Source organism: Cebidichthys violaceus, unplaced genomic scaffold (genome assembly GCF_023349555.1).
Source record: "Cebidichthys violaceus isolate CVI_PGR_0920_01 unplaced genomic scaffold, fCebVio1.0.p SCAF_15, whole genome shotgun sequence".
Taxonomy (NCBI): Eukaryota; Metazoa; Chordata; class Actinopteri; order Perciformes; family Stichaeidae; genus Cebidichthys; species Cebidichthys violaceus.
In genome coordinates this window covers 1929299-1954593 of record NW_027176318.1, presented here as the reverse complement: position 1 = coordinate 1954593, position 25295 = coordinate 1929299, and the positions used below count along the sequence as shown (strand labels likewise).

Sequence of the window (25295 nt, the reverse complement as noted above, 5' to 3'; positions counted from 1 at the left end):
GACGACAATCTTTCCCCAACCTTAACTATATACCGTAGTTGCCATGCGTTGATATTGTACAAAATTACTTTTTATGTTGCCATTGGAGGTAAAAACATTGTCATTGAAGTTGTACGGGGCTTCACAGAATCATCCAATATGAAGACGACAGGATGCACTTGAAATGCCGAGTGTGAACAGAGCCTGAATCACAGAGGGTCAACGCGTTTCTCTTTTAACATTGACAAGTGTTAAAAGATGTTATAGGTTATTCACCCGAGGCAGCGCTGGCATAGGATCCAGCCCCTGAACCCTGAATAGGACTAGTTGGGTGTAGGGAGCAGATAAATGGAGATTCTGACACACGGCCACATGTTTGACCACAGCAGAACCTTTGACCCTGGTTCATAGGTCACATTTTTATTGTTTTCATTTGAAAGACCCAAATGGTGCTTTATTTGCTCGCGAGCTACAGAAGTTATCACAATGGGGTAATGGGACGCGATCTCAGCAACAGAAATACAGGATTTTACCATTAAATTCTTGCAGAACTCTCTATATAGATATATATAGATATATATCTATATATCTATATATATGTTATTGGTCAGATCAGTAGTACTACAGTCATCCTAGGCAGTGACGAGGCCTTATCCACTCATCTCTACAACCATGAGGACAAGGCTGTGATTATGTTGCATCTTCCTTCTTTTTTTTTTCTACAATCTTTTGTACTGTTATTTATACTGTATTGTATTTATAAGTAAGGGGAAGTCCCGAAGCTTTCCTCGAATGTTTTCTTTGTTTGCGTTATTTCTTCTGTTTTTTTGTTTGACGATATGATCAAAAGAGTTTGCCTTCACTTTTGAAGCCTTTGAGTTTTGATACGCGTGTCTTTTCTATTATCTATTACGCTCGCTGGTCTGTTTCTGTTTCCGTTCATATTTCTCTGTTCTTCTATCCATCACTCTCTGTGGTCACATCGTCTGGTTCATTATTGAGGTTCTGTCGATGTTTTCTGGATTTTTTTCGTCCATGTCTCTCTATGTCATAGAGCTGCATGTATCCAGCAAATACTCTTGTGTTTCAGACAGTTATGACAACAAGTGACGTCCATAAAAATAGTAGATTTTTATATGTAATTTGTTGAAAATGTAAAGACTGTGTATGGAAGTCTTGTTTTTATTGGGTTGATAATGTTGAACACATTATTGTGGAAAAGAATTGGTTACCAACACTACCATGACACTTATATGTAAGTGCATTGATAGCAGCTATTGTAGAAATATTGAAATGAGCTTATGGAGAGGTGAAGAAGTGTGGGTCGTCTACACAAAGGTGAGGTGTTTGTGTCTTTTCAAGCTATTTATTTGTCTAATTTATTTTTGAAAGGGAATTTTAAGGGAATCTGTGAATGGATGGATGGATGGATGGATGGTGACACTGAAGCATGCGTATTGTTTTGTGTTTCCTGTTGTGTGTGTGTGTGTGGATTAAACACATATGTACATAATGTTGGAAGGTACAGTTCTGAATCTGAACGGGTTGCTAAATACTCAGGCTGTGCTATCGCTCCACCACACCATACAACTGTTTATGAATCTCAATAAAAACGGTCACTTTGTTACTTATTGCGTGGATGTATTCTACTGAATGAAACCAAGGAAAGACGTGGATGATCACGAAAGCTCATCACAAGATGACTGAGTGGCTGTCCGCTAAAGGTGAGCGTCCACTCTTCTTACTTTGAGGAGAAAGTAATTGTCAAAATAGATCTTAAAGGACCTACTTACACATTGTTCTCCTGGGCTTTCAGCCTCATCTTCTGACACGAGCTCAGTTGTCAGGGAGATGTACATTAGGCCTCAGCAATTGGGGACAAATTTGTGAAAATAAACCATAATCCTTAATCTGAAGAATAAAATGTGTAATCCATCTGTTTGACTGCAGGCAGAGTGGACTGGGATTAAACATTGACTCAGGACTTGTGACTTCTAGCAGAGCCCCTGTCACCCTCCACAAGAGGTGTGTGGGGAATAAAGATTAGGTTTCCTAAATCCCTCATGTCGAACGATTCATAAAACTAAAACCCCTGTGATGTGTTATACAGTTTAATGATAATAATATATCCATATAACTGTGGGATGTTATAATTGTTATTTGCAGTGTGTCAATCATATTCTGTAGTTTTAAATTTATATTTTATAACTAGTTTGTGAAGTTTTGAGGTAAACAAAATGTTAGAAAAAAGGGTGTAATATAATACAGTACAATACACTAGCAGTGCATTCTCAGAAACGACCATATAGCGACCGTACATGTCTCCCTGTGGGCGTTTTATACTTTTTTGCGGATCTCTTTATGTCATTTGTTGTAGTTTTGCATATATTTCTGGTCGTTTTGCTTCTCTTTTTGTGGTCGTTTTGTCAGTGTTTGTGGTCATTTTACATCTCTTTAGATCGTGTTTCATCTGTTTGTGTTCGCTTTGAACATCTTTGTATGGACCTGGTAGTGGTCGTTTTACATCTCGCGTTTTATTTTGCATCTCACTGTGGTCATTTCACAATTATTTATATTGTTTTGCATCTGTTTGTGTTCGCTTTTAATGTCTTTGTATTGTTCTGTATGTCTGTGGTCGTTTTGAATCTCATCACGATGAGTTGTTTTAAGAATTTCTTAAATAATTAAAGCAATATCTATTTGTTAATTGCAGTTGTACACAATTAATTCATGTGATTTACTATTTCATAATTCCACCCTTATTAAATATTGCTCCATGATGTTGAAGTCGCAGTGCTCATCCCGTTTCCACATGAACGCAGCAGAGAGCACCATCGCTCCACCATCGCTCCACCATCGCTCCACCCCATTGGTCAGCCCGTCCGTCAATCAGCACGAGCTCTCATAATTATCGAACGCGCAGCGCCGGTGCGGTGTGTCAGTGAGGCGCGCGCAGAGGACCGCTGACTACCGAGCAGCCGACAGCAGACCGGACCACATCAAAATGAGCTCGTCAGTGACGGTCTTACATAGACAGGTGAACTATGCGGAAGCTTTGAAGTGTCTTACCGCCATACAGTGACGCGTTTCTGTCGCGCGAATGTTGTTTTAAAGTTGTCGCTCGTTCGGTCGTTCGTGTCCCTGCGTTAGTGCGCAGCTGCTTGTTCAACTTTTGTCCTGGACGTTTGACAACTAACTAACGTTAACTAACTAACTAACTGACGTTAAAACGACGCCATGATCCCCGAAAGTCCACGCGCCGGGGACTCGAGGAGCCGGACCGTCCTCCAACACAGTCCGGCAGCGGAACCGAGCCGTGGCCGCGGCGTCAGCGGCTTGTTGTCCGAGATCCAGACCAGCATCAGCAGCGAGCCTTTCAGCGACCACTACACCATCATCCCCGGCAAAGAGCTCGGAAGGTAGGACCGACTGCTCAAATGGTTCAAATCACGTCATAGCATTTAGCTAAAAGTCATATGAAATTGGTAATTGTGATTTTATTTTGGTAGAACATGACACCGCCATGTTATGAACTCCTGCGCCTTTATGCCTCATTATTTGTTGTACAAATTGTTGCCACATAATGTAGATCATTGAGCTCTTCGGAGACGCTGACCTTCGATATTAACGTGAATACATTTCACAAGTTGATTGTTTAAGATTTTTTCTTTTGTCATTCAAGTTGAAAAAGTGTGATTAGATATGCAAAGTAGATAAACAATATTTTTTAAATATGTGCTCATTTGCATATACATTTCCAGAACAGAAATGTGAACAGTGATTCATGTTCACATATTATAGTCAAAGGTTTGTACAGAGGGGGTTTTGGATATCTCATTGTATCACTCAGTAAATCACACAATACTGTCAACAGCCAGAAGAAATGCGTTTTCTCTCCATGTTTTTATTAATAAAATGTTGTATAAATGAGGCTCTGAATAATAAATGAACAAACCTCTCTGTAGAACCCTTCAGAACACAGAGAGGAATGAAGGTGTGGAGTTTGGTGAATGTAAGAGCGACTGAAGATCAGAGTCTGAGAACAAACTGAGAATTCAGAGGAAACGGCCTTTAAAGAGAGCTTTAGTGAAATGACAGACATTATGAAGACACTACAGGTGAGTAGGGTCAAATATATAACTCATATATATATATATAGATAGAGAGAGAGAGAGAGAGAGAGAGAGAGAGAGAGAGAGAGATACTAGAACTTCACCATTACTGACAAGACAATTATTTTGCAAATTACAACTTTTATGAAATGTTACTTATAATGTTACTATATATATATGTATGTATGTATGTATGTATGTATGTATGTATGTATGTATGTAGGTATGTGCAAATGAGGCATTAGTTAATAGTAACTTTTGGTGAATATAGGAGAAATCTAGAGACGCAAACAGACGAAATGTTTTGGAAGCAAAATGATTCTGATTCTCAACAATAACCAGTGCATGAAGTTGTTGTTGTTGTTGTTGTTGTTGTTGTTGTTGTTGTTTACTTTGAGCACAGCTGGTAGGCCACTAAAGCCATAGAACCACTCCATTGATTCATCTGTTATTGGGACATGAAACGGCATGTTCTGTTAAAAAGTGTGCGAGCCAATGAACGCCACAGGGGTACCAACAGTCAGCCAATCGGTGCCGTGGGCGGGACTAAAGCCGCTGTCGGCCGTACGACTGGAACCAAATAGTGATGATGAGAACAGTGGAGCCCGAGGCTGTTCTAAATCGATTAAAAGTAGCGAGCAGCACTCTGCTGTCAAACACTTATTTTCCACCACTGTGGTTCTGCTGAAAGATGCCGGGTTGAGATTCTTCCATAGCTTTTTGTTAGCGTAGCGTTCTTCTCTTCTCCAGCCTTCCTCTTTGTGTCCCTAACATCACTTGCAGACATTCGTAACCCTCGTGGATTCTGCTAGCACAAATCGCCCTGTAGCTAGTAGCTAATCTACAACATGCTACACAACATGCTACTCATTGATAGAACAGACGGTCTACAATCCCCCCCCACATCTCTGACCCGCTCAGTGGCCCCTCTTTAGCATTCGGGTTGCTGAATAGTACTTTTAAATTCTGAAAGGCATTCAAATGTCATTGCACTAAACGCCGATGTGGCGACTTTCGTGTTGCTTGAAAAGCCCGATCAGTACGATGGGATATTACTTTGATGTTCAGCTGTTTATGGCGTTATCATTTTGTGATCGTTTTCCCGTTGTGTCATTGAACACAACTTTATGAATAAACCTATTGTCAGAAGAACACTTGAGCAGATTTGTCTCTGACACTTGTAAAGTGAAAAATCCAGCCCATAGTGTGATAGCAGGGAGCCGGACTCTTTGCTCATGTTTCACAGGGTTTCTTCAAAGGTAACGAGTAGAGGAAATGCCCTCCATCGTGTGTGTGTGTGTGTGTGTGTGTGTGTGTGTGTGTGTGTGTGTGTGTGTGTGTGTGTGTGTGTGTGTGTGTGTGTGTGTGTGTGTGTGTGTGTGTGTGTGTGTGTGTGTGTGTGTGTGTGTGTGTGTGTGTGTGTGCGCGCTGACATTGTGACTGAGATTAGCTCCCACAGAACAACATGAAAGGTTACATTAATCTAAACCAGTGTGATCGCAGGGAGCAGGTCAGCTGACAGGCGTTCATGTGAACCACGGTCACCTTGGATAACACGGGCTCTCCTTCTCCCTCTTACATAATATTTATCATTTCATAATCGGGGTTTATTTCTCTCTGGTGATGTCCGGACTCAGGCTGCATAGATGGCCAGTTCTGGAAGCATCTGTGGTTGATCGTGTCTGAGAGTGCTGTTGATGGTTTGACTCTTTAAAACGTCAGAAGGAGGAACATCTAAACAGCACCCACCCTTCACTTGAGTCCAGTTGTCTGGTTCTGGTTTAAATCATTGATTGATATTTAATGGCTGATGAATGAATGAATGAATGAATGAATGAACACTAGAATAGAGTGGCTGCCGTTCCATTGGTTGCTATGAGCCTAACAGGAGTTTGTCAGTGTGTCTCATGGGACGTTTCTCCATGATGTGTAGTTCTGTGGCCGTGTAGAGAATGCCGGCTTCCTATTGGTGCGTTGTGAGGCTCTGATCAGTGGAATAACAGATGAAGGGGCCACACCACTTGTTGTTTACTCCCGGCTGACTCTCGGTTGAGCCTTGAACTCGGCGCTGGAATTCCATTCATTCATTCATTCATTCAGATTAAAGCCTCGGCCTTAAACTGGCTCGTGTCTGCCGATGCACTGCCCCCCCCCTCGGTTTGTTGTTTTCTCCTGCACTACAAATCCTATGAAAGTAGATGCATAACTCATTCATTCTTTGGATTCTATCAGTGTAGCTGGATGTAATGTGCCCAGGTCTGTGGTGGGTCTGCTCACATCGGGCCTTTGGGCTGAAAACTGGAGCAGGATCCTGAAACCAGCGGGCAGAACATTCTGGCCGTCGCGGCGGCGTTGTGTGTGTGTGTGTGTGTGTGTGTGTGTGTGTGTGTGTGTGTGGACTGAACCCACTCGGTGAGGGCCACGTTCAACATCCGGACAGACCTCAGTTTGTTGACATGACATCACTTCCTCTGAGCAGTAAAGACGAGACGCCTTCTCTTCGACTGGAAGAAGAACCACTAAATGCGTTGGACATTGTTTAGTTCGTATGGGTTTTGAATGTCCATCTTGCTGGACAGCCTTCCATTCTAACAGCCCGTCTACAGCGGCGCTTACAGCAGGGTTCCTGCTCCGTATTGGAGCAGAGGCCTGGAGTGAAGACGGCTCCATGACCAGGGAGGTGGGGTCAGTGTCATCATGACAAGTACAAAAACAAATAATGCTGAAATAAATATGAATATTTCTCTACTGATCTGTGCTATAAATGTCATTTCTGTATGATTCCAATCATTTTTATAATCAGAATCTCTGAATGATGTCATGTCCTGTTCAAACAGAGACAGTGAGGTGAGAAGAGACCAGCTGTTCCTCTCCTCACACTGTTCACTGTTCTTGTTCTGTCGTTGCTCTTCTTCTACACTTCTCTTCTTCTTCTACACTTCTCTTCTTCTTCTTCTTCTATTTTGCTTTGACCACAAGAATGTAAGATTCTATATTCAAGCTTAAAAATGTCAAAAAAAACAAACAGTGAAATATGACCAAATCAACAGCAGTTCACCGTGGGACGGGTAAAGTAACCTGTTATGTGTTTGTTCTTCTCTTTATACATCCTGGTTGTTACGCAGATTATCACGGAATCTCACGATGTTCACGGGTGGCGGTCGCAATCGCTCCTCTTCTGAAACGCTGTGGAATCAGACATGTACCTTAATGTGTGTGTGTGTGTGTGTGTGTGTGTGTAAAGAATGCTGATATGAAGAACAACCAGTAGTCAATGGTCAAGCTGCCAGTTGAATGGTGATTGAAGCTTCTCTATTGGGTTCATATGTTTGTACATCTGACTCCTGTAGAGTCAGAGCCTCACGTCACTGTCCATGTCCATGTGCTGGGGACAGGTTGAAACGCTGGTTAGTCAGTTTGATAAGTGTCCGCTGGACACGTGTTTAACCCAGCTGAGTCTGTGTTGAGTTGAAGCCAGTTAGGACAGCTGGACAGTCGATATGAAGTTCTGTCCCTCATCTGGTTGGGACATGGAATGATTGACTGTTAAAGGATTTGACGACTGTTTTTCTGTCAATGAACTAAAAAGGATGAGAATGTGGGCGCTTTAAAGCGGTTGCTGTTTGACCCCCGCTAGCTGGATACTTTTCACATTTAGGAGTTGACGTAGTCTTGAAGTAGGCGGGGGGAGGGGGGGGGGGGGGGGGAGGGGGGTTTAAGGTAATACCCTCCAATAGCTCTCTGCACTGGGAGTCCCAGATGGCCCTCAGCCAAGCTCCTTTAGAGACTACCACAATGGAGAAGTCAGTGAATTCCATCTGGTTAAGACCCAAAGCTTTTTCCATGAGGGTCTTAGTGACAGACATGGCCGCTCTCTTCTTGGCCCAGATGGTGCTGCTGCCACAGCTCCTTAGTGATTGACCCCAGGACAACATGGCAGTGCTTTTTCTGGGCTAAATGTGCTAATTCCATTTCAGGTTTGAGGTAAAGCTCAAATGAACTCTATACAATGAAAAGCAAAATCCCTGCAGTAATGGAAGATGAGAATGATGAGTGATTCTACGTGGCGAGTGTCTTGATATTCAGAAAGGAGAGCCTCATATTGTTTGTTTATTCAATAAATGGGTTCCACCCCCATTGGTGAGGTAGAAGGACCTGCTGCCACGGCCGCTGTGTCATCGTCATAATCATCATAATCTGTGTTAAATATATCGAAACGTTGTCAAGTTCCACAGTCCAACTGTTTGACCAACTACCTCAATATTGTGATGATATAATATATACTCAAAGATACTTTTGAGAACAGCTAGAACAGTCTGGTAAAATGACATCATTTTACTGTAATTCAGCCTATAAAACCAGTAACACTTATGCCACATTAGGATATTACGGTATCCAACATCTAAGACGATATCTAGTCTCGTGTCACGATATTCATATGATATGAATAGACCGCCCTGTTCTGGTCCTGTCAGAGTTACATTAGAAATACTGATGTCATCCAGCTGTGTCTCAAACACCATCTCCTTGAGTGGCGGTTTAGTCTTTCACTGTATATTTTGCCTGTTGTTAACTGTAGACTGTGAAGACCATAGACTGTATATAAGAAGTGGGCGTAGTCTATTTGACTCTAAATGGACCATAATTGACTAAATTAGCGTCATGCCACCAGGGAGCGAGGACACGGTGTCCTCTCATTGCTGCGTCTCCGTTGGCTTCCTGCAGTGCGTGTCCTCGTCTCTGACCTCGGTGACAGATGTGACGACGGGAGGATGCCCACTATCAGAATCTGTTGACGTCCAGTGGGAGCGTTTGGCCCCGTGCCGCTTGAAATCTTTATTTCATTAAATGCGTCCGCGGCCGGCTGGCGGCCCGCCACAGAGCCCGTGGTCCGTTTCAGCGAGACCACTGACGGCTGGTTGGAAACACATTTCTAGAGCAGGGGACACTCGGATTGTCCGTCAAAGATGAAGACGAGGAACAACTTCATTATTCCGTTGCACAAAACAAGTGCAGCACTCGCCCCTGGGATCAAGGCGGCTGCAGGTGTCTCTCCTTATGGGAACAGCACGAAGCCTGACAGGACAGGGTTTGGACCTGTGCAACGATGTCCACGACCAATACAAACATTTTCAGTTTTAAAGCAGCAGTAGTGGCGATGAAATGGTCGACGCATAAATCTTCTCTTTGATGTTGAGCAGCTGGTGCGACCTGCAGCAGCTCTCTACATTTACACGTAATGCGCACACAGAGCACTGTAAGGCTTGGCCTCTGGCCGGGGCAACCACCGCATCCATTAAAGCGCTTCTCATGAGCTCCGTCACCATGGGAACAGATGTGTACATGAATGTCCCGTACTGTAAATAAACAGTTCAGAAGTGTGTTGAGAGTTTGCTGTCATTCGGGATCGGAGTACAGACAGGAGACGTGTGTTTGTGTGAGGCAGTTAAAACACACACACACACACACACACACACACACACACACACACACACACACACACACACACACACACACACACACACACACACACACCCCTCTTTCAGGGTGTAGTCTGTGAATGGGGCGGCTGGCTTTGGAAATGTGCTGAGGCTGCTTTAGAACAGGCTGTGGTGGCTCAGTATGGTTTCTAAAGAGCAGGCCCAGACCCCCCAAAGCAAACATGGCCACACACACACACACACACACACACACACACACACACACACACACACACACACACACACACACACACACACACACCGCTGTCAGGGGTCTTTGAGCCCACGTGACCTGGAGAAGGATGCTGAAATGTCACAAGTGAAACATTAAAACCCGTTAAAGGGACATGTGAAAGAAAGAGCGCTCCAGCCGCCTCAGCGCGACGGATCAGACGGGCTCCAATAAAAGTTCTACAGGCTGTCCCCGCTCATCAGCAGACACATTGATTTGTGGGGAAATGTTGAATGGAAAAATCAATTTACAAGGGGTTATGTTGTAATGCAGTCGGTGTGTTGCATGTGCGTACGATGCAGATCCGATACAGGCCTGCAGCCATCTCTCTTTCTCATTCTAATCACCAGTCAGTGTGAGAGGTCCTCTCCACTGTCACCATCATTCATTGAACGTCGCTACATTCTAAAAGGTACATTCCAGAAAAGCTAAGTCATGGAACTTGATCTGCTGTCTGAAATCCAGAAACCTTCTCTTGATCTGATTGGACTGACGAGGCAAATGAGGAAGATATTCTGAATTCTTTCATATTATGGTATGATATAGTTCTACTCTGTGCAAATAATTCTAAATCACCACGAGGTACAGGCCGGGTCACTGTGTCAAAAACAATCAAGATATCAAGAAGGTTTCTTAGCACCATTCTTCTCTCCACCCTGGTCTAGTTCAGAGACGGTATATAGTCGTTGCATTGCACTTATTCAAATAGATTTTGCACATGGAGAAATGCGCTCTGATTAGAAACCTTCTCAACGTTTGAATGTGTAGCTCTGAGCTGCAGCAGCCCCATGACCGTCACATGAGACCAGCTGAGGATGAAGCAGTCGCTCCAGAGCTCCAGAGCTCCAGGCCACAGCTGCTCATCATGCTCCAGACCCACGCTGTCCTAATGGACCCACACGGTCCTACTGGACCCACGCAGTCCTAGTGGACCCACACTGGACCCACGCAGTCCTAATGGAACCACACGGTCCTAATGGACCCACACGGTCCTACTGGAACCACGCAGTCCTAATGGACCCACACGGTCCTACTGGACCCACGCAGTCCTAGTGGACCCACACTGGACCCACGCAGTCCTAATGGAACCACACGGTCCTAATGGACCCACGCAGTCCTACTGGACCCACACGGTCCTACTGGAACCACACGGTCCTACTGGAACCACGCGGTCCTAGTGGACCCACGCAGTCCTAATGGAACCACACGGTCCTAATGGACCCACGCGGTCCTAATGGACCCACGCAGTCCTAATGGAACCACACGGTCCTAATGGAACCACACGGTCCTACTGGACCCACACGGTCCTAGTGGACCCACGCGATCCTAGTGGACCCACGCGGTCCTAATGGAACCGCGCGGTCCTACTGGACCCACGCAGTCCTAGTGGACCCACACGGTCCTACTCGACCCACGCAGTCCTAGTGGACCCACACGGTCCTACTCGACCCACGCGGTCCTAGTGGACCCACGCGGTCCTACTGGATCCACATGGTCCTACTGGACCCACACGGTCCTAGTCATCCTGGCTTCTCTTCCTGCTCTTAGCATGGATGATGTGAATGATTCTCAAAATGAGAATATCAGGCCGTTAATACTAATACTTAATTACTAATGTTCTCACCGCTCCAGTAGCTGGGGGTAAAATATGATTCATCATGTTTATTTAGTGATATTTGGATGCTTCTTAATGCCCTCTGGCACCTTGTTTACATTAAAGTACACCTCTTGGTATTGAAAAATGTAAACTGTTGTACTATATTATAATAATTATGTAATATAATTATTATACCTTTGGTACTTTAAGTATACTTTGATGCTAATACTTTGGTACTTTTGCTTAATAATATTTTGAATGCTGCTGGTATTTTTACACTGTAGTATTTATCTACTTTTACTTTAGTGTTCCTCCACCACTGTATGTTCACATGGTTTTATTAAAATATGAATAATAATGCACTGTTTAGCTGTCTCTGTCTGTCTCCACTGCCATTATAAGAGTGTTCTCATTCACACACGCGTTATGTTTTATGTTGCGCAGCATTAAATTAATATTCGAGGCCGCACTGTAAACAGCCCTGGCTTTATGAAGAGCGTCTGTTCCAGGGGATTGTCTGAGACGCGTACAAGCTTCAGAAGTCATGAGTGAGATATTTACTGACATGTTTTATGTGGGAGGCCAAAACTTTACAATGTTTTAAGACTTGGACCTCATGTCAGGCATCCAACCCAAAAAGTTCTTAAAATAAGCTGTGACTTTGAGACGAGGAGAGTCAAAGTCCCGTAATGCTGAAGTTAGGACTCCTTCCTGTAGCGCTGTATTTACAGGGTTAGATTAAAACGCGTACTGAATGTGAACGGGTCAGATATGTCCGTAGAGGATCGGTTGAGCTTAATATCAGCGTTGTATCGTGAATGATTTGGGCCGGTGGTCGGCAGGAGCAGACGGCAAACATCCAATCACAATGGAGGAATGACTTTGTATCCAGCAGACGGGCTGCTCTACATTAAACTCCCTGGATCATTATACGCCTAACATTTGTCGGAACGTCGCACTATTTCTCTTTTGATGCCTCTTAGACCAAGAAAAGTATCCAAACCTGACGTCTACCTTTTCTATTTCTTAAATCTGCTCTTTCTGCATCTGGTGAAATGAAGTTACTTTTGAAGACATACATTTTTCTATTTGCAGTGGGTCACACAATTAATCCCAGGAGCCTCTTTAAAAGTATAGGGAAAGCAGTTTTTGGTGAGTCTTGGCTGTGGATTGGTGAGGTTCAGCCAGGCTGCTGCTGATTATTGGAGCGCTGGCTGCCAACGGCTGCCAGAGGGGGAAGTCACAATGTGGGCTTGTCATCGCAATCACCGGCTACATTTCAGAGGATTTCCCCTGGGCAGCAGGCGCATGTGCACGCTCAGCGCCAGGGTCCTCGCACGAGAACGCCTTCCAGCCAGAACTAAAAGTGGGTCAGGCCAGGCAGCAGTGGAGAGAGAGAGAAGAGAAACTGTGCCTCAACATCCACCAAATGATTGACACCAAATCAGTTCTCTTTATACATCCATGGTGTAGAGGTTGTACAGAACGTTGCATTGTGGGATTTATAAATGAGTGCATAAACCATTAGTAAACTGTACTCGCTGTACGTCTTATGGGTGATTTTCAGTCCAGATCAAACTAGTTTCCTAATAATTAAGGTCACATGAACTCATTTGACCAACCAGAGTCCAGATTGAGAAGACAAATCTCTGGTGGCTCCATCAGAGGACGGTAAAGGTCCAGCCATGGTGTTGACCGCACAGCTGGAATCCCAGGTCCATCCCGACCTGAACACGGCCTTACAGTACTGATGGTCCTCTTCTCTTCCAGGGGTAAGTTTGCCGTGGTCAGAAAGTGTGTGGAGAAATGCTCGGGCCACGAGTACGCCGCCAAGTTCATGAGGAAGAGACGGAAAGGCCAAGACTGCCGGATGGAGATCATCCACGAGATCGCGGTGCTGGAGCTGGCCACAGCCAGCCCTCGCGTGGTCAACCTCCACCAGGTCTATGAGATGGCTTCTGAGATGGTGCTGGTCCTGGAGTTGTGAGTATCCAACCTGCACACGTTGTATTTGGAAACTCCAAAAATAAGTACAAGTAACTAAATACAAGTAAAAAGCTGCAGTCCTGATTGGTTCACACAGCCATGTCCAACAGTTCCTTGTGTCTTTGTGTGAGATTATTGGTTTGTAGTTTTGTTGCTGAGGTGATGGACGTAGCTGTTTTTTATGTTCTTCATCTCCAGGGTTTTCTTTACAATACAGGCCATTTGTGTCACAGCTTCAGGCCAAACTTTAATGCTTCAGCAGACACAAGCTATTCCAACAATGTGCCCTCGCCTTTGCACACACACGCACACACACACGCACGCACGCACGCACACACACACACACACATATGCACACATACACACATATGCGCGCACACACACACACACACATAAACATATGCATACACACACACATATGGTATTGACTACAGTAGCCAGACCAGTTGTTGTTGATCTCATCCCACTGGTCTCAATGCCTGGGCCATGCTTGACCTGGTTCCCTGTGTGTGTGTGTGTGTGTGTGTGTGTGTGTGTGTGTGTGTGTGTGTGTGTGTGTGTGTGTGTGTGTGTGTGTGTGTGTGTGTGTGTGTGTGTGTGTGTGTGTGTGTGTGTGTCAGTTCATGGCATGCCAGTCTGATGAAGGAGGTCTCTCTCACTTTCTGTCCTGTCTCTCCCTCCACACGCCATATTGGATTTTGCCTGCGTCCCTCACCATAGTGACTCCCATTACCCCCAACACACACACACACACACACACACACACACACACACACACACACACACACACACAGAGAGTCTGTGTTGAGGGTAGATTAGAGGGTATTGACACATTGTGGATCGGCAGTCATCTGTCGTTAGTGACCTCTGCACACAGACAGCTGATGATCCACCAGTGTTCTGACTGAGACTCTTATGCCAGGTAACCAGACCTTCTCCAGAGCGACATGTTGGACACTCTACTGTCACAGACAGAAGCTGCTGCTTCTGGATGCTCGCTGTAAATTCCCATTTGATGTTTTCTTTGAATGCCTTTCTCCGTGTTCCTTAAAGGAAGGATTTTATTATCTCATAGCGTTCTCCAGGATCCTAGTGTTCTCCAGGATCCTAGTGCGGAATAAGGATCCTCTATGGGATCGTAGTGTTCTACAGGATGTTTTATGGGATCGTAGTGTTCTACAGGATGTTTTACGGGATCGTAGTGTTCTACGGGATGTTTTACAGGATCGTAGTGTTCTATGGGATGTTTTACGGGATCGTAGTGTTCTACAGGATGTTTTACGGGATCGTAGTGTTCTACGGGATGTTTTACGGGATCGTAGTGTTCTACGGGATGTTTTACGGGATCGTAGTGTTCTACGGGATGTTTAACGGGATCGTAGTTTTCTATGGGATGTTTTACGGGATCGTAGTGTTCTATGGGATGTTTTACGGGATCGTAGTGTTCTACGGAATGTTTTACGGGATCGTAGTTTTCTATGGGATGTTTTACGGGATCGTAGTGTTCTACGGGATGTTTTACGGGATCGTAGTGTTCTACGGAATGTTTTACGGGATCGTAGTTTTCTATGGGATGTTTTACGGGATCGTAGTGTTCTACGGGATGTTTTACGGGATCGTAGTGTTCTATGGGATGTTTTACGGGATCGCAGTGTTCTACGGGATGTTTTACGGGATCGTAGTGTTCTACGGGATGTTTTACGGGATCGTAGTGTTCTACGGGATGTTTTACGGGATTGTAGTGTTCTACGGGATGTTTTACGGGATTGTAGTGTTCTACGGGATGTTTTACGGGATTGTAGTGTTCTACGGGGTGTTTTACGGGATCGTAGTGTTCTACGGAATGTTTTACGGGATCGTAGTGTTCTACGGGATGTTTTACGGGATCGTAGTGTTCTACGGAATGTTTTACGGGATTGTAGTTTTCTATGGGATGTTTTACGGGATCGCAGTGTTCTATGGGATGTTTTACGGGATCGTAGTGTTCTACGGGATGTTTTACGGGATCCTAGTGTTCTACGGGATGTTTTACGAGATCCTAGTGTTCTACGGGATGTTTTACGGGATCGTAGTGTTCTACGGGATGTTTTACAGGATCGTAGTGTTCTACGGAATGTTTTACGGGATCGTAGTTTTCTACGGGGTGTTTTACGGGATTGTAGTTTTCTATGGGATGTTTTACGGGATCGTAGTGTTCTACGGGATGTTTTACGGGATCGTAGTGTTCTACGGGATGTTTTACGGGATTGTAGTGTTCTACGGGATGTTTTACGGGATCGTAGTTTTCTACGGGATGTTTTACGGGATCGTAGTGTTCTACGGGATGTTTTACGGGATCGTAGTGTTCTATGGGATGTTTTACGAGATCGTAGTGTTCTACGGGATGTTTTACGGGATTGTAGTGTTCTACGGGATGTTTTACGGGATTGTAGTGTTCTACGGGGTGTTTTACGGGATCGTAGTGTTCTACGGAATGTTTTACGGGATCGTAGTGTTCTACGGGTTGTTTTACGGGATCGTAGTGTTCTACGGAATGTTTTACGGGATTGTAGTTTTCTATGGGATGTTTTACGGGATCGCAGTGTTCTATGGGATGTTTTACGGGATCGTAGTGTTCTACGGGATGTTTTACGGGATCCTAGTGTTCTACGGGATGTTTTACGAGATCGTAGTGTTCTACAGGATGTTTTACGGGATCGTAGTGTTCTACGGGATGTTTTACAGGATCGTAGTGTTCTACGGAATGTTTTACGGGATCGTAGTTTTCTACGGGGTGTTTTACGGGATTGTAGTTTTCTATGGGATGTTTTACGGGATCGTAGTGTTCTACGGGATGTTTTACGGGATCGTAGTGTTCTACGGGATGTTTTACGGGATCGTAGTGTTCTACGGGATGTTTTACGGGATCGTAGTTTTCTACGGGATGTTTTACGGGATCGTAGTGTTCTACGGGATGTTTTACGGGATCGTAGTGTTCTATGGGATGTTTTACGGGATCGTAGTTTTCTATGGAATGTTTTACGGGATCGTAGTGTTTTACGGGATTGTAGTTTTCTATGGGATGTTTTACAGGATCGTAGTGTTCTACGGGATGTTTTACGGGATCATAGTTTTCTATGGGATGTTTTACGGGATCGTAGTGTTCTACGGGATGTTTTACGGGATCGTAGTGTTCTACGGGATGTTTTACGGGATCGTAGTTTTCTATGGGATGTTTTACGGGATTGTAGTGTTCTACGGGATGTTTTACGGGATCGTAGTGTTCTACGGGATGTTTTACGGGATCGTAGTGTTCTATGGGATGTTTTACGGGATCGTAGTGTTCTATGGGATGTTTTACGGGATCGTAGTGTTCTACGGGATGTTTTACGGGATCGTAGTTTTCTACAGAAAAACTGCACAATAAAGAGGTATGTTTATACATGGCACTAGGCCCAGTTTAATATAAAACACAATTTTATACGATACATAGTTAGTTAGTTAGTTAGTTAGTTAGTTAGTTAGTTAGTTAGTTAGTTAGTAGGGGGTCCCTGCTACTCTCTATCAGTTTGGGGGTCCTTGGCCTGAAAAACGTTGAAGACCCCTGTTCTACAGGATGTTCTACAGGATCCTAGTGTACTACGGGATTAGGTGCTGTCAGCAGCACATGCCACACAATGCAATCTGTCCTGTTAAGGAGATCCCATAAATGCCCCTTTTTAAATGCTCCAGTCGGCCCGATCCTCCCCCGCCTCGGCCCATAATCCCAATCCCAGCCATTGTTCATAAAAAGGATAATCCCAGAATTAACTGTTCCCCTGAATGAGGATAGTGCTTCCGGTCACGGACACACACAGATCAAGCTACACTAACACAGAAATACACCACAGTTTGGTTTTGTGTTTGTATGAATGTGAATTGCCACATTGCTCACTCACTAATCAGCCATGTGGAGCAAACAACATACTGTGACTCAGAACTCACGGTAGCGCTGCATCTTTTAACATGGTGTGTGTGTGTGTGTGTGTGTGTGTGTGTGTGTGTGTGTGTGTGTGTGTGTGTGTGTGTGTGTGTGTGTGTGTGTGTGTGTGTGTGTGTGAGACCGACCCTTCCTTAATCCTTGTGATTCCTTAAAAACATGGAGGATTATCTCATTTATCCAATATTTGGGCTTTTTTTTTCCTGAATGACTGCAAGTCTTCCATTAACTAACCAGTTAATGTATACAGTCTGTGCTCTGTCTCTGGTCAGTGGGACACTTGAAGAACGTCCTCTCAATTAGCTCAATGTTGTCCTTTGAGCTAGAGTAGATGAATGCTTCAGACACTGGCTCTGTGTCAGTGGCCCCCAAGACTCTCTAGGTTCTCCTCTAATGCCAGGTCAGGTCAATCCGGCCTCATTACACATGTAGTGTCTTTTCAAAATAAACTTCTAGGTTTAGACAAGCTTGGTTAACGTTAACTTGATTGACTCATGTGACTAGCAAGTCACACATGTGGTCACGTGTCCAGCCAGGGACTTAACCAGTCACGTGACTGTGCACGAGTAATATTAAATACATATATTAAAACAATGTCTGCAATTTTTCAGCACTATATTCCTTTGCCAGTTCATGAGAAATTACTTTTGAAACTGTATTTTCAAATGCTCCTCATAGTCTTAAACTACAGTGGACTTATTGATGACTTTTTTACCTTGAACTTTTGAATTAAATGCAAAAGTAGCCCTAGCTCAATACAGTCAGTTAATTGAATCATAAGAATGGAGGGATGAGATCATTCAGACCATCTGAACACACAGTTTATGTTCTATGTATCAGAGGGGAAATGGAGCAGAATGCGTTCATTCTTTCTTCAGAGGCATGTTGACAACATCGCCCGTCTTTTATCTTGCCGACGGATATTTCGGGCAGTGGGGCAACAGGGTGACGGCGGAGGACTGATGGAGGACTGATGGAGATATTCTATGAATAAGGCTCAACATGACATAAACCATTCATGCCATGATGGGGGGGAGGAGAGAGAGAGAGAGAGAGAGAGAGAGAGAGCATTGTTTGGTATGACTGAAGCAGGTCAGATATGAAGCATTATTAGTATTTAGGTCAGCTGACATTCATGGGGTTTTTTTTTTCTTGGTTTTTTCTTCATAACTGAATCAATATTTTCCTCACAGCACTGTGCGAACACTGGTTTCATTCATTGGGTTAGCAACTGGCCAATCACAAGTCCTGCATGCAAGTCTTTATTTCATTTCTAGAAACGTCTTCCCTTCAAAGCACACCGTTCCACCCGGCTTCAGAGGAGAGAGCTACTGACACAAACCACTTCTGTGAGTCACAAGAGGCTTTAGAAGAATCATCAACATCTTCTACATCACGTCTCAGAAACATTTCAAAATATAATAACAAAAAAAAGCCTTTTTGGATCTACAATATTAGGATTTTCACAGAGCGGCTCTAAGACGGGGCGACTCCTGAATGCATTTGGCATGTTACACTGCATGAATTAGCCTAGCTGCTAGCAGGGCATTAGTACGTTAGTTAATTGGGCCCAATCCCAACCTCCACACTCGCAGACCCTAGAGTCCGTGAGGGCTTAGTTCTGTCCCACTGTGCTTGAGTCTCTCTCACAGACGTGTGAGCCCTCCAGCAGTGAGACGTTAGACACGGGCTTACCGGTGGACGCACGGAGACAGGAAGTGGGTCCTAGTGCGACACCTAGTGGTACAAGTGTGGTACGCCGGACCGATGTTTGGCTTCATATCGAACCGCTTTGAGACGTTTTTTTTACAGGCCCGACTTTAGTAACTAGGACACTTGCGAAGCCAAATGCCCTGACTGTCACATGATTTGCATCTGCGCCACAATGGAATGGGCTCTTCCCTAATCCGTGCTACACCCTTCTGCCTCGTTCCATGTAGCTCAGGCGGTTCTGTCGCTCCTCCTTGATGAGTGTGTAGAAAGGAGGCTACCATGCATCGGGTCCAGCCTCCAGTGTTTTCATCCTCTCTAGCTGGGTTAAAGACCTTTTCTTCTCACTTTGAAAAACCCAAAACACGCTCACCCCCAGGCTCCTCTGAGATGAAGCCTAATTCAGTCCCCCCCCCCCCCCCCCCCCCCCCCCCCCGAGGGGACGCCTCAGCTATTCCTGACTGCCCTTCTGTCTTTTTCTGTTCCGTCACGCAGCCAGTCTAATTGAGTTTATCCATCCGAGTTTATCTCAGGTCGGAGGTTTACTTTACAACCGCAGCCCTGAGAGAGCGCGCTCAGTCAACACTACCGGCCCTGTTCAAGTCAAGGAATCAGCTTGCTCTGCTATTCCTCGTCACACACACACACACACACACACACACACCGGTGTCTTGTGGGATCCACCGTACAGGGCCTGGCGTGCCATACGGTCCGTAATGGATCTGTGTGTTTCTTGTCCACAACCTCACCAGACTGCAGTTTGGGTTTCCTTCCCACAGTCACAAACTCGACAATCACTGACGAACGTGTTTTGTCTATCTGCCTCTTGCCTGGTGCATGCTGGGATATGCTGCAGGTGGCTGACCCTGCTCGGGTTAAGCAGAGGGAATGCAAAGCCTTGATGATCTACAGTGCTTTTACACTGAATCATTTCAGAGTGAACATTCCTGATTGTGTGTGTGTGTGTGTGTGTGTGTCTAGTGCTGCTGGAGGGGAGATCTTCAACCAGTGCGTGTCAGACGAGGAAGACGAGGCCTTCAGCGAGGAGGACGTGAAGAGGCTCATGAGGCAGATCCTGGAGGGCGTGTCCTTCCTCCACCAGAACAACGTAGTCCACCTGGACCTGAAGGTCAGTGGAACACTAAGCACCTGAGTGCTATTCTATAACGCTACTCTATGATCTAACATGATGTCATAATAAGTAAAGGACCGGGCTGTACTGATTGTTGATTAACACAATGTGTCACATTTCATCCATGAGGAATAAAGTGCCTGACCTGAGAGGAGCGTTACACAGACCTGTACAACGTAGTGAGTGTATGAGGACACAGATGAGACAGGTGTGTGTGTGTGTGTGTGTGTGTGTGTGTGTGTGTGTGTGTGTGTCTCAGCCTCAGAACGTCCTGCTGACCAGCAGCTCTCCTCTGGGGGACATCAAGATCGTGGACTTTGGTCTGTCCAGGATGGTCAGCAGCCACCAGGAGCTCCGGGAGATCATGGGGACTCCGGAGTACGTCGGTGAGTTGCATCCCTTCTACCGCCACACTGCCCTCATTTCTGCACAGATTCCATCCGGAGTGATGAACGAGTGCGTTTGTGTTCTTGTTTTCCAGCTCCTGAGATTCTCAATTATGAGCCCATAAGCACAGCAACAGATATGTGGTAAGAGAAGGTCATAAGTGGTGTGAAAATGTATGAAAACACACTGTGTCCTGTTTACTGACACTAAGAGTCTGCAGCCAGTGGGATGGGATGCTCATAATCCATAAACTACAATTCACCTTGAGAGTGTGAACCATATATATCCAATGGTTGGTACTTGTTCTCAACCTCCTGCTGGCACTAGACATGGAGTCAGGGGATCACTAAAGACAGCAGGGTCCGTCCTCTGGGGACCATGCATGTCACTCCATTGAAGATGTGGACCCATGTCATGGCTAGAACCAGTCCAGTTAAATGAGGATGTGTTTCATCTGCTGCCTTCAGGTCCAGTTGGGAATATAAATCAACTTTAATGTGAAGCTTTTTTGTATTGCCTTACATCACCATGTAGCTTAGGTTCTACAGATTTAGGGACACTAATAAATGACATCGCAGTAAGCAAAATGACCAATGAAGACACAGGGGATATGAGGACAGTTAGGACATATCCATCTTTCCTTTCAGCAACAACCTCAAATACTGTGGAAGAAATGGGTGGGAAATGTAACTCAAAGTATGACATACAGATTTTCCGTGTTTAATTATATATGACTTTGTTCCTATGAATGTGTAACTATTTTGTGCGTTCTTGTTTGGCCTGTAACGGGTGAACGCTGCATCGCTTAGTGTGTCTGATCTCATTCATGCGGTGTGGATGTTGTGTTCAGGAGCGCCGGTGTTCTGGCCTACGTGATGCTGACGGGAATCTCTCCGTTCCTGGGCGAGAACAAGCAGGAGACCTTCCTCAACATCTCCCAGCTCAACGTGAGCTACGGCGAGGAGGAGCTGCAGCAGCTGGACCACAGCGCCCTGTCCTTCATCCAGACGCTGCTCCGCAAGCAGCCGCAGTCAGTGCTCTCCTCACTCCACCGCACCCTGGGGCCGGGCAGAGGGGGGGGGGGGGTTCTACCCGTACTAGAGCCCTTATCGGTTTTCTTTAAACCGGGAGAAGAATTATTGAGATTGCTTTATTATTATTATTGTATGTAAACAAATAGTCTTTCTTAAGCAGCAATTCAGGAAGTTCCAAAATCGTTCAAATATTGTCACAGCTAAAACAATTAGCTGAGCGATTTATCTTTCATTGATGATCCTGTCCTTGTGGTCAAACTCCGTATGACGTCACTACCGTTCCACAGACAGACTGATGTTCTGCTGGTCGGTCACACGTTGAGAGAAACTCACTCGTGAGGGTTTTCTTGTGTTTGAGAGGACCAGAGTTCTCAGATGTCTTCTTCTCTCTGATCATGATGCGAGTCTCACGCCGTACTGAGCCGGAGACACAGACACAGACAGAGAGAGGACGTCTCGCTGCAGAACTAAGAAAGAACCGATGGCAGAGCCGCTAACTCGGGACTGCGTCGACGCTTCCGCTTAGAACTGGGTTTCCGGGGGAGGGGCATGCCTACCGATGACGTAGCACTGGAAACACAAACCGTATGATTCCACTGAACATGACTTGTAGCCTGCTGTTGTGTGACCGCAGCATTACTGTCCTCACAGCTGGACCGCGAAATGTCCCGTTAAACCACGTCTTCAACACAGAACATAGAGCAGAGTGTAAGATATCCAGCTGTATTCATGCGTGTGTGTGTGTGTGTGTGTGTGTGTGTGTGTGTGTGTGTGTGTGTGTGTGTGTGTGTGTGTGTGTGTGTGTGTGTGTGTGTGTGTGTGTGTGTGTGTGTGTGTGTGTGCGCGCGCAGGGAGCGGGCCACAGCCGAGCAGTGTCTCAAACACCCCTGGCTTCAGTTCTCAGAGCTTCAGGAACCCCAGACGGCAGAGGAGACCCTCCCAGTGGAGGAAGAGGAGGCATCCAGCTCCACCAGCAGCTCCACCAGTAGCCCTGAACCTCCCGGCGGCACAACCACGGCTGAGGATGAGGAGGATGAGGGGAGGGTTCCGGTGAAGGAGGAGCTGATAGTAATGGCCGCCTACACGCTGGGTCAGTGCCGCCAGTCCTCCTCCTCCGAGAAGGAGGCGCTGGCTGTCGAGCAGAAGGCCATCTCCAAACGCTTCAAGTTCGAGGAGCCTTTCAGCTCGCTGCAGGAGGTCTGTGGAGAGTTCATCTACTGACCCCGCCCCCCGATTAAACCTTAGTGTGGTCACGGTAACAAAAAGAAACTCTGATTATACAAGTTCCCCTCTATCTATATTATTATTATTATTATTATTATAATATATATATATATATATATATATATATAGTATGAGTGTAATCAAATCCTTATTTAAGCAGTTGGATTTTAAGTGCTTTTTTTTTAATACCGACCTACTCAAATGTTTCTCCCATAATGCATCACTTTGCTTGACTTCCTCCCACTCCACCTTGTGAAACAGCTGCAGTAGATGTATGTCTCTTGTATTTGTCTTTTCTCTCTCAATAACTGGCCAAATCTAAACGATAAGATGGTTTGTAAATCCAACGTTCAACAACCAAACGGGGACAGAGTGACTCTGGATCTGGACCTTCTGGACCAGGCCTCTAAATGTGTCAGGGTGCAGGACTTCAGGTCCCAGCAGAGTCCATGGATGTGACCTCTCAAAAGTAAAGCACCAATAGACACACACACTTCTTCCTGAGCTTTCGATCGCATCACTGGAGCTTCCTCAGTTTCCAGTCTCCAGTGAGCGTCTCGGTTCCTCGCTGGCTCAGTGTGCGCAGGCAGAACAGTGAGGACATCTGGAATGAAGGAGACACAGAGCAGGTAGAACACGGACGCGATGGTTGTCTGTCACGTCCCGGTGTGTAGAGGCCTTCAGTGGCACGGTGTCAGTCGGGCTCTGGGTTCTGCTGCAGTTCATCATTGAACCCTCGTGTTGTGATCAAGGGCCAAAAAGCATGCTGGGAAAAGAGACGTCACTGACTAACGTAAGAACAGCTGAGTCTAATGTTACGGTCCCGGTCCTCACTGCTGACTGAGGGGGGGTTTGCAGTCGGTGAATCTGTCGTCCTTTAAAACAGAAGAAGGAGTCACAGTTCTCCCTTTTTATTTTTTATGATTTCAGAAGCCAAATGTTGATTTGTGTCTGTGCTGCTCTATGAACACAAGGAGCTCTTCTAATTCCAGCCGTTTGTATTTCCTCTCATTTTGTTTTGGTGCCATGCTTGAATAAAGTATTTGATGATTTTTAGCTCTTGTGGTTCTGTGTAATATCGCAGATATCGCTTTGAGTTTTATGATTCTGTGTACATGATGCAAATCATTTTTATTTAACAGTACTGTTTAAAGAGCCATGCTCATGTGACCCTCCCATGCAGATGGTCTGTACTGTAAATTAATGTTTATGAAGCAATAAGCTCCGTCACCATGGGAACAGATGTGTACATGAATGTCCTGTACTGTAAATAAACAGTTCAGAAGTGTGTTGAGAGTTTGCTGTCATTCGGGATCACACACACACACACACACACACACACACACACACACACACACACACACACACACACACACACACACACACACGTATACATCCTAGAGGTATTATAGATATTTTAAAGTAGCTACTGAGGATTGTCATCTCATCTCATCTCATCTTCAACCTCTTATCCGGGATCGGGTCTCGGGGGCAACAGCTCCAGCAGGGGACCCCAAACTTCCCTTTCCCGGTGCCACATCAGCCAGCTCTGACTGGGGGATCCCGAGGCGCTCCCAGGACCAGTTTAGAGATATAGTCCCTCCACCTGGTCCCGGGCCTCCCTCGGGGGTCTCCTCCCAGCCGGTCGTGCCTGGAACACCTCCCTAGAGAGGCGCCCAAGTGGCATCCTCACCAGATGCTGAACCACCTCAAATGGCTCCTTTCCACACCAAGGAGCAGCGGCTCTACTCCGAGTCCCTCACGGATGACCCAACTTCTCACCCTATCTCTAAGGGAGATGCCAGCCACCCTCTTGAGGAAACCCATTTTGGCCGCTTGTACCCTCGATCTAATTCTTTGGGTCATGACCCGGTCCACATGACCACAGGTGAGGGTAGGAACCAAGATCGCCCGGTAGATAGAGAGCTTTGCCTCGCGGCTCGGCTCTCTTTTCGTCACAACGGTGCGGTAGAGCGACTGCAACACCGCTCCAGCTGCTCCGATTCTCCGGCCAACCTCACGTTCCATTGTTCCCTCACTTGCAAACAAGACCCCGAGGTACTTGAACTCCTTCACTTGGGGTAAGGACTCATTCCCTACCCGGAGTTTCCTGCTGAGAACCACGGCCTCAGATTTAGAGGTGCTGATCCTCATCCCAACCGCTTCACACTCGGCTGCGAACCGATCCAGTACAGATATATATCTATATCTATATAGATAGATATATATATCTATATCTATATAGATCTAAGATAGATAGATCGATGCTTTCTGCTTATTGATATAGTTTACAGCCTCTATGAAGGATTTAATGTGATTATAGATTTTTTTCCATTTATTGATTTTGTTAGAAATATGAAGAAACGTTAGTTTGTTGGTCAGCCAATTCATTTCAGTCCGCGCTGGTTGGATCCAAGAGAACTGCTACATATAGTCACTTTAGAATATACTTCTGTGATACACA

General features: G+C 45.5%; 1 protein-coding gene across 1 annotated transcript; it reads left to right on the top strand.

Moving 5' to 3' along the window:
* The first annotated feature begins 2917 nt into the window (after positions 1-2917).
* Positions 2918-24120, top strand: stk17a (serine/threonine kinase 17a). The gene is made up of 7 exons (XM_068709605.1): positions 2918-3398; positions 13171-13383; positions 20036-20183; positions 20446-20572; positions 20668-20716; positions 21424-21603; positions 22459-24120. Exons 1-7 carry the CDS (start codon positions 3217-3219, stop codon positions 22826-22828), a joined length of 1269 nt encoding a protein of 422 aa, XP_068565706.1. The 5' UTR covers positions 2918-3216; the 3' UTR covers positions 22829-24120.
* Positions 24121-25295: the final 1175 nt, after the last annotated feature.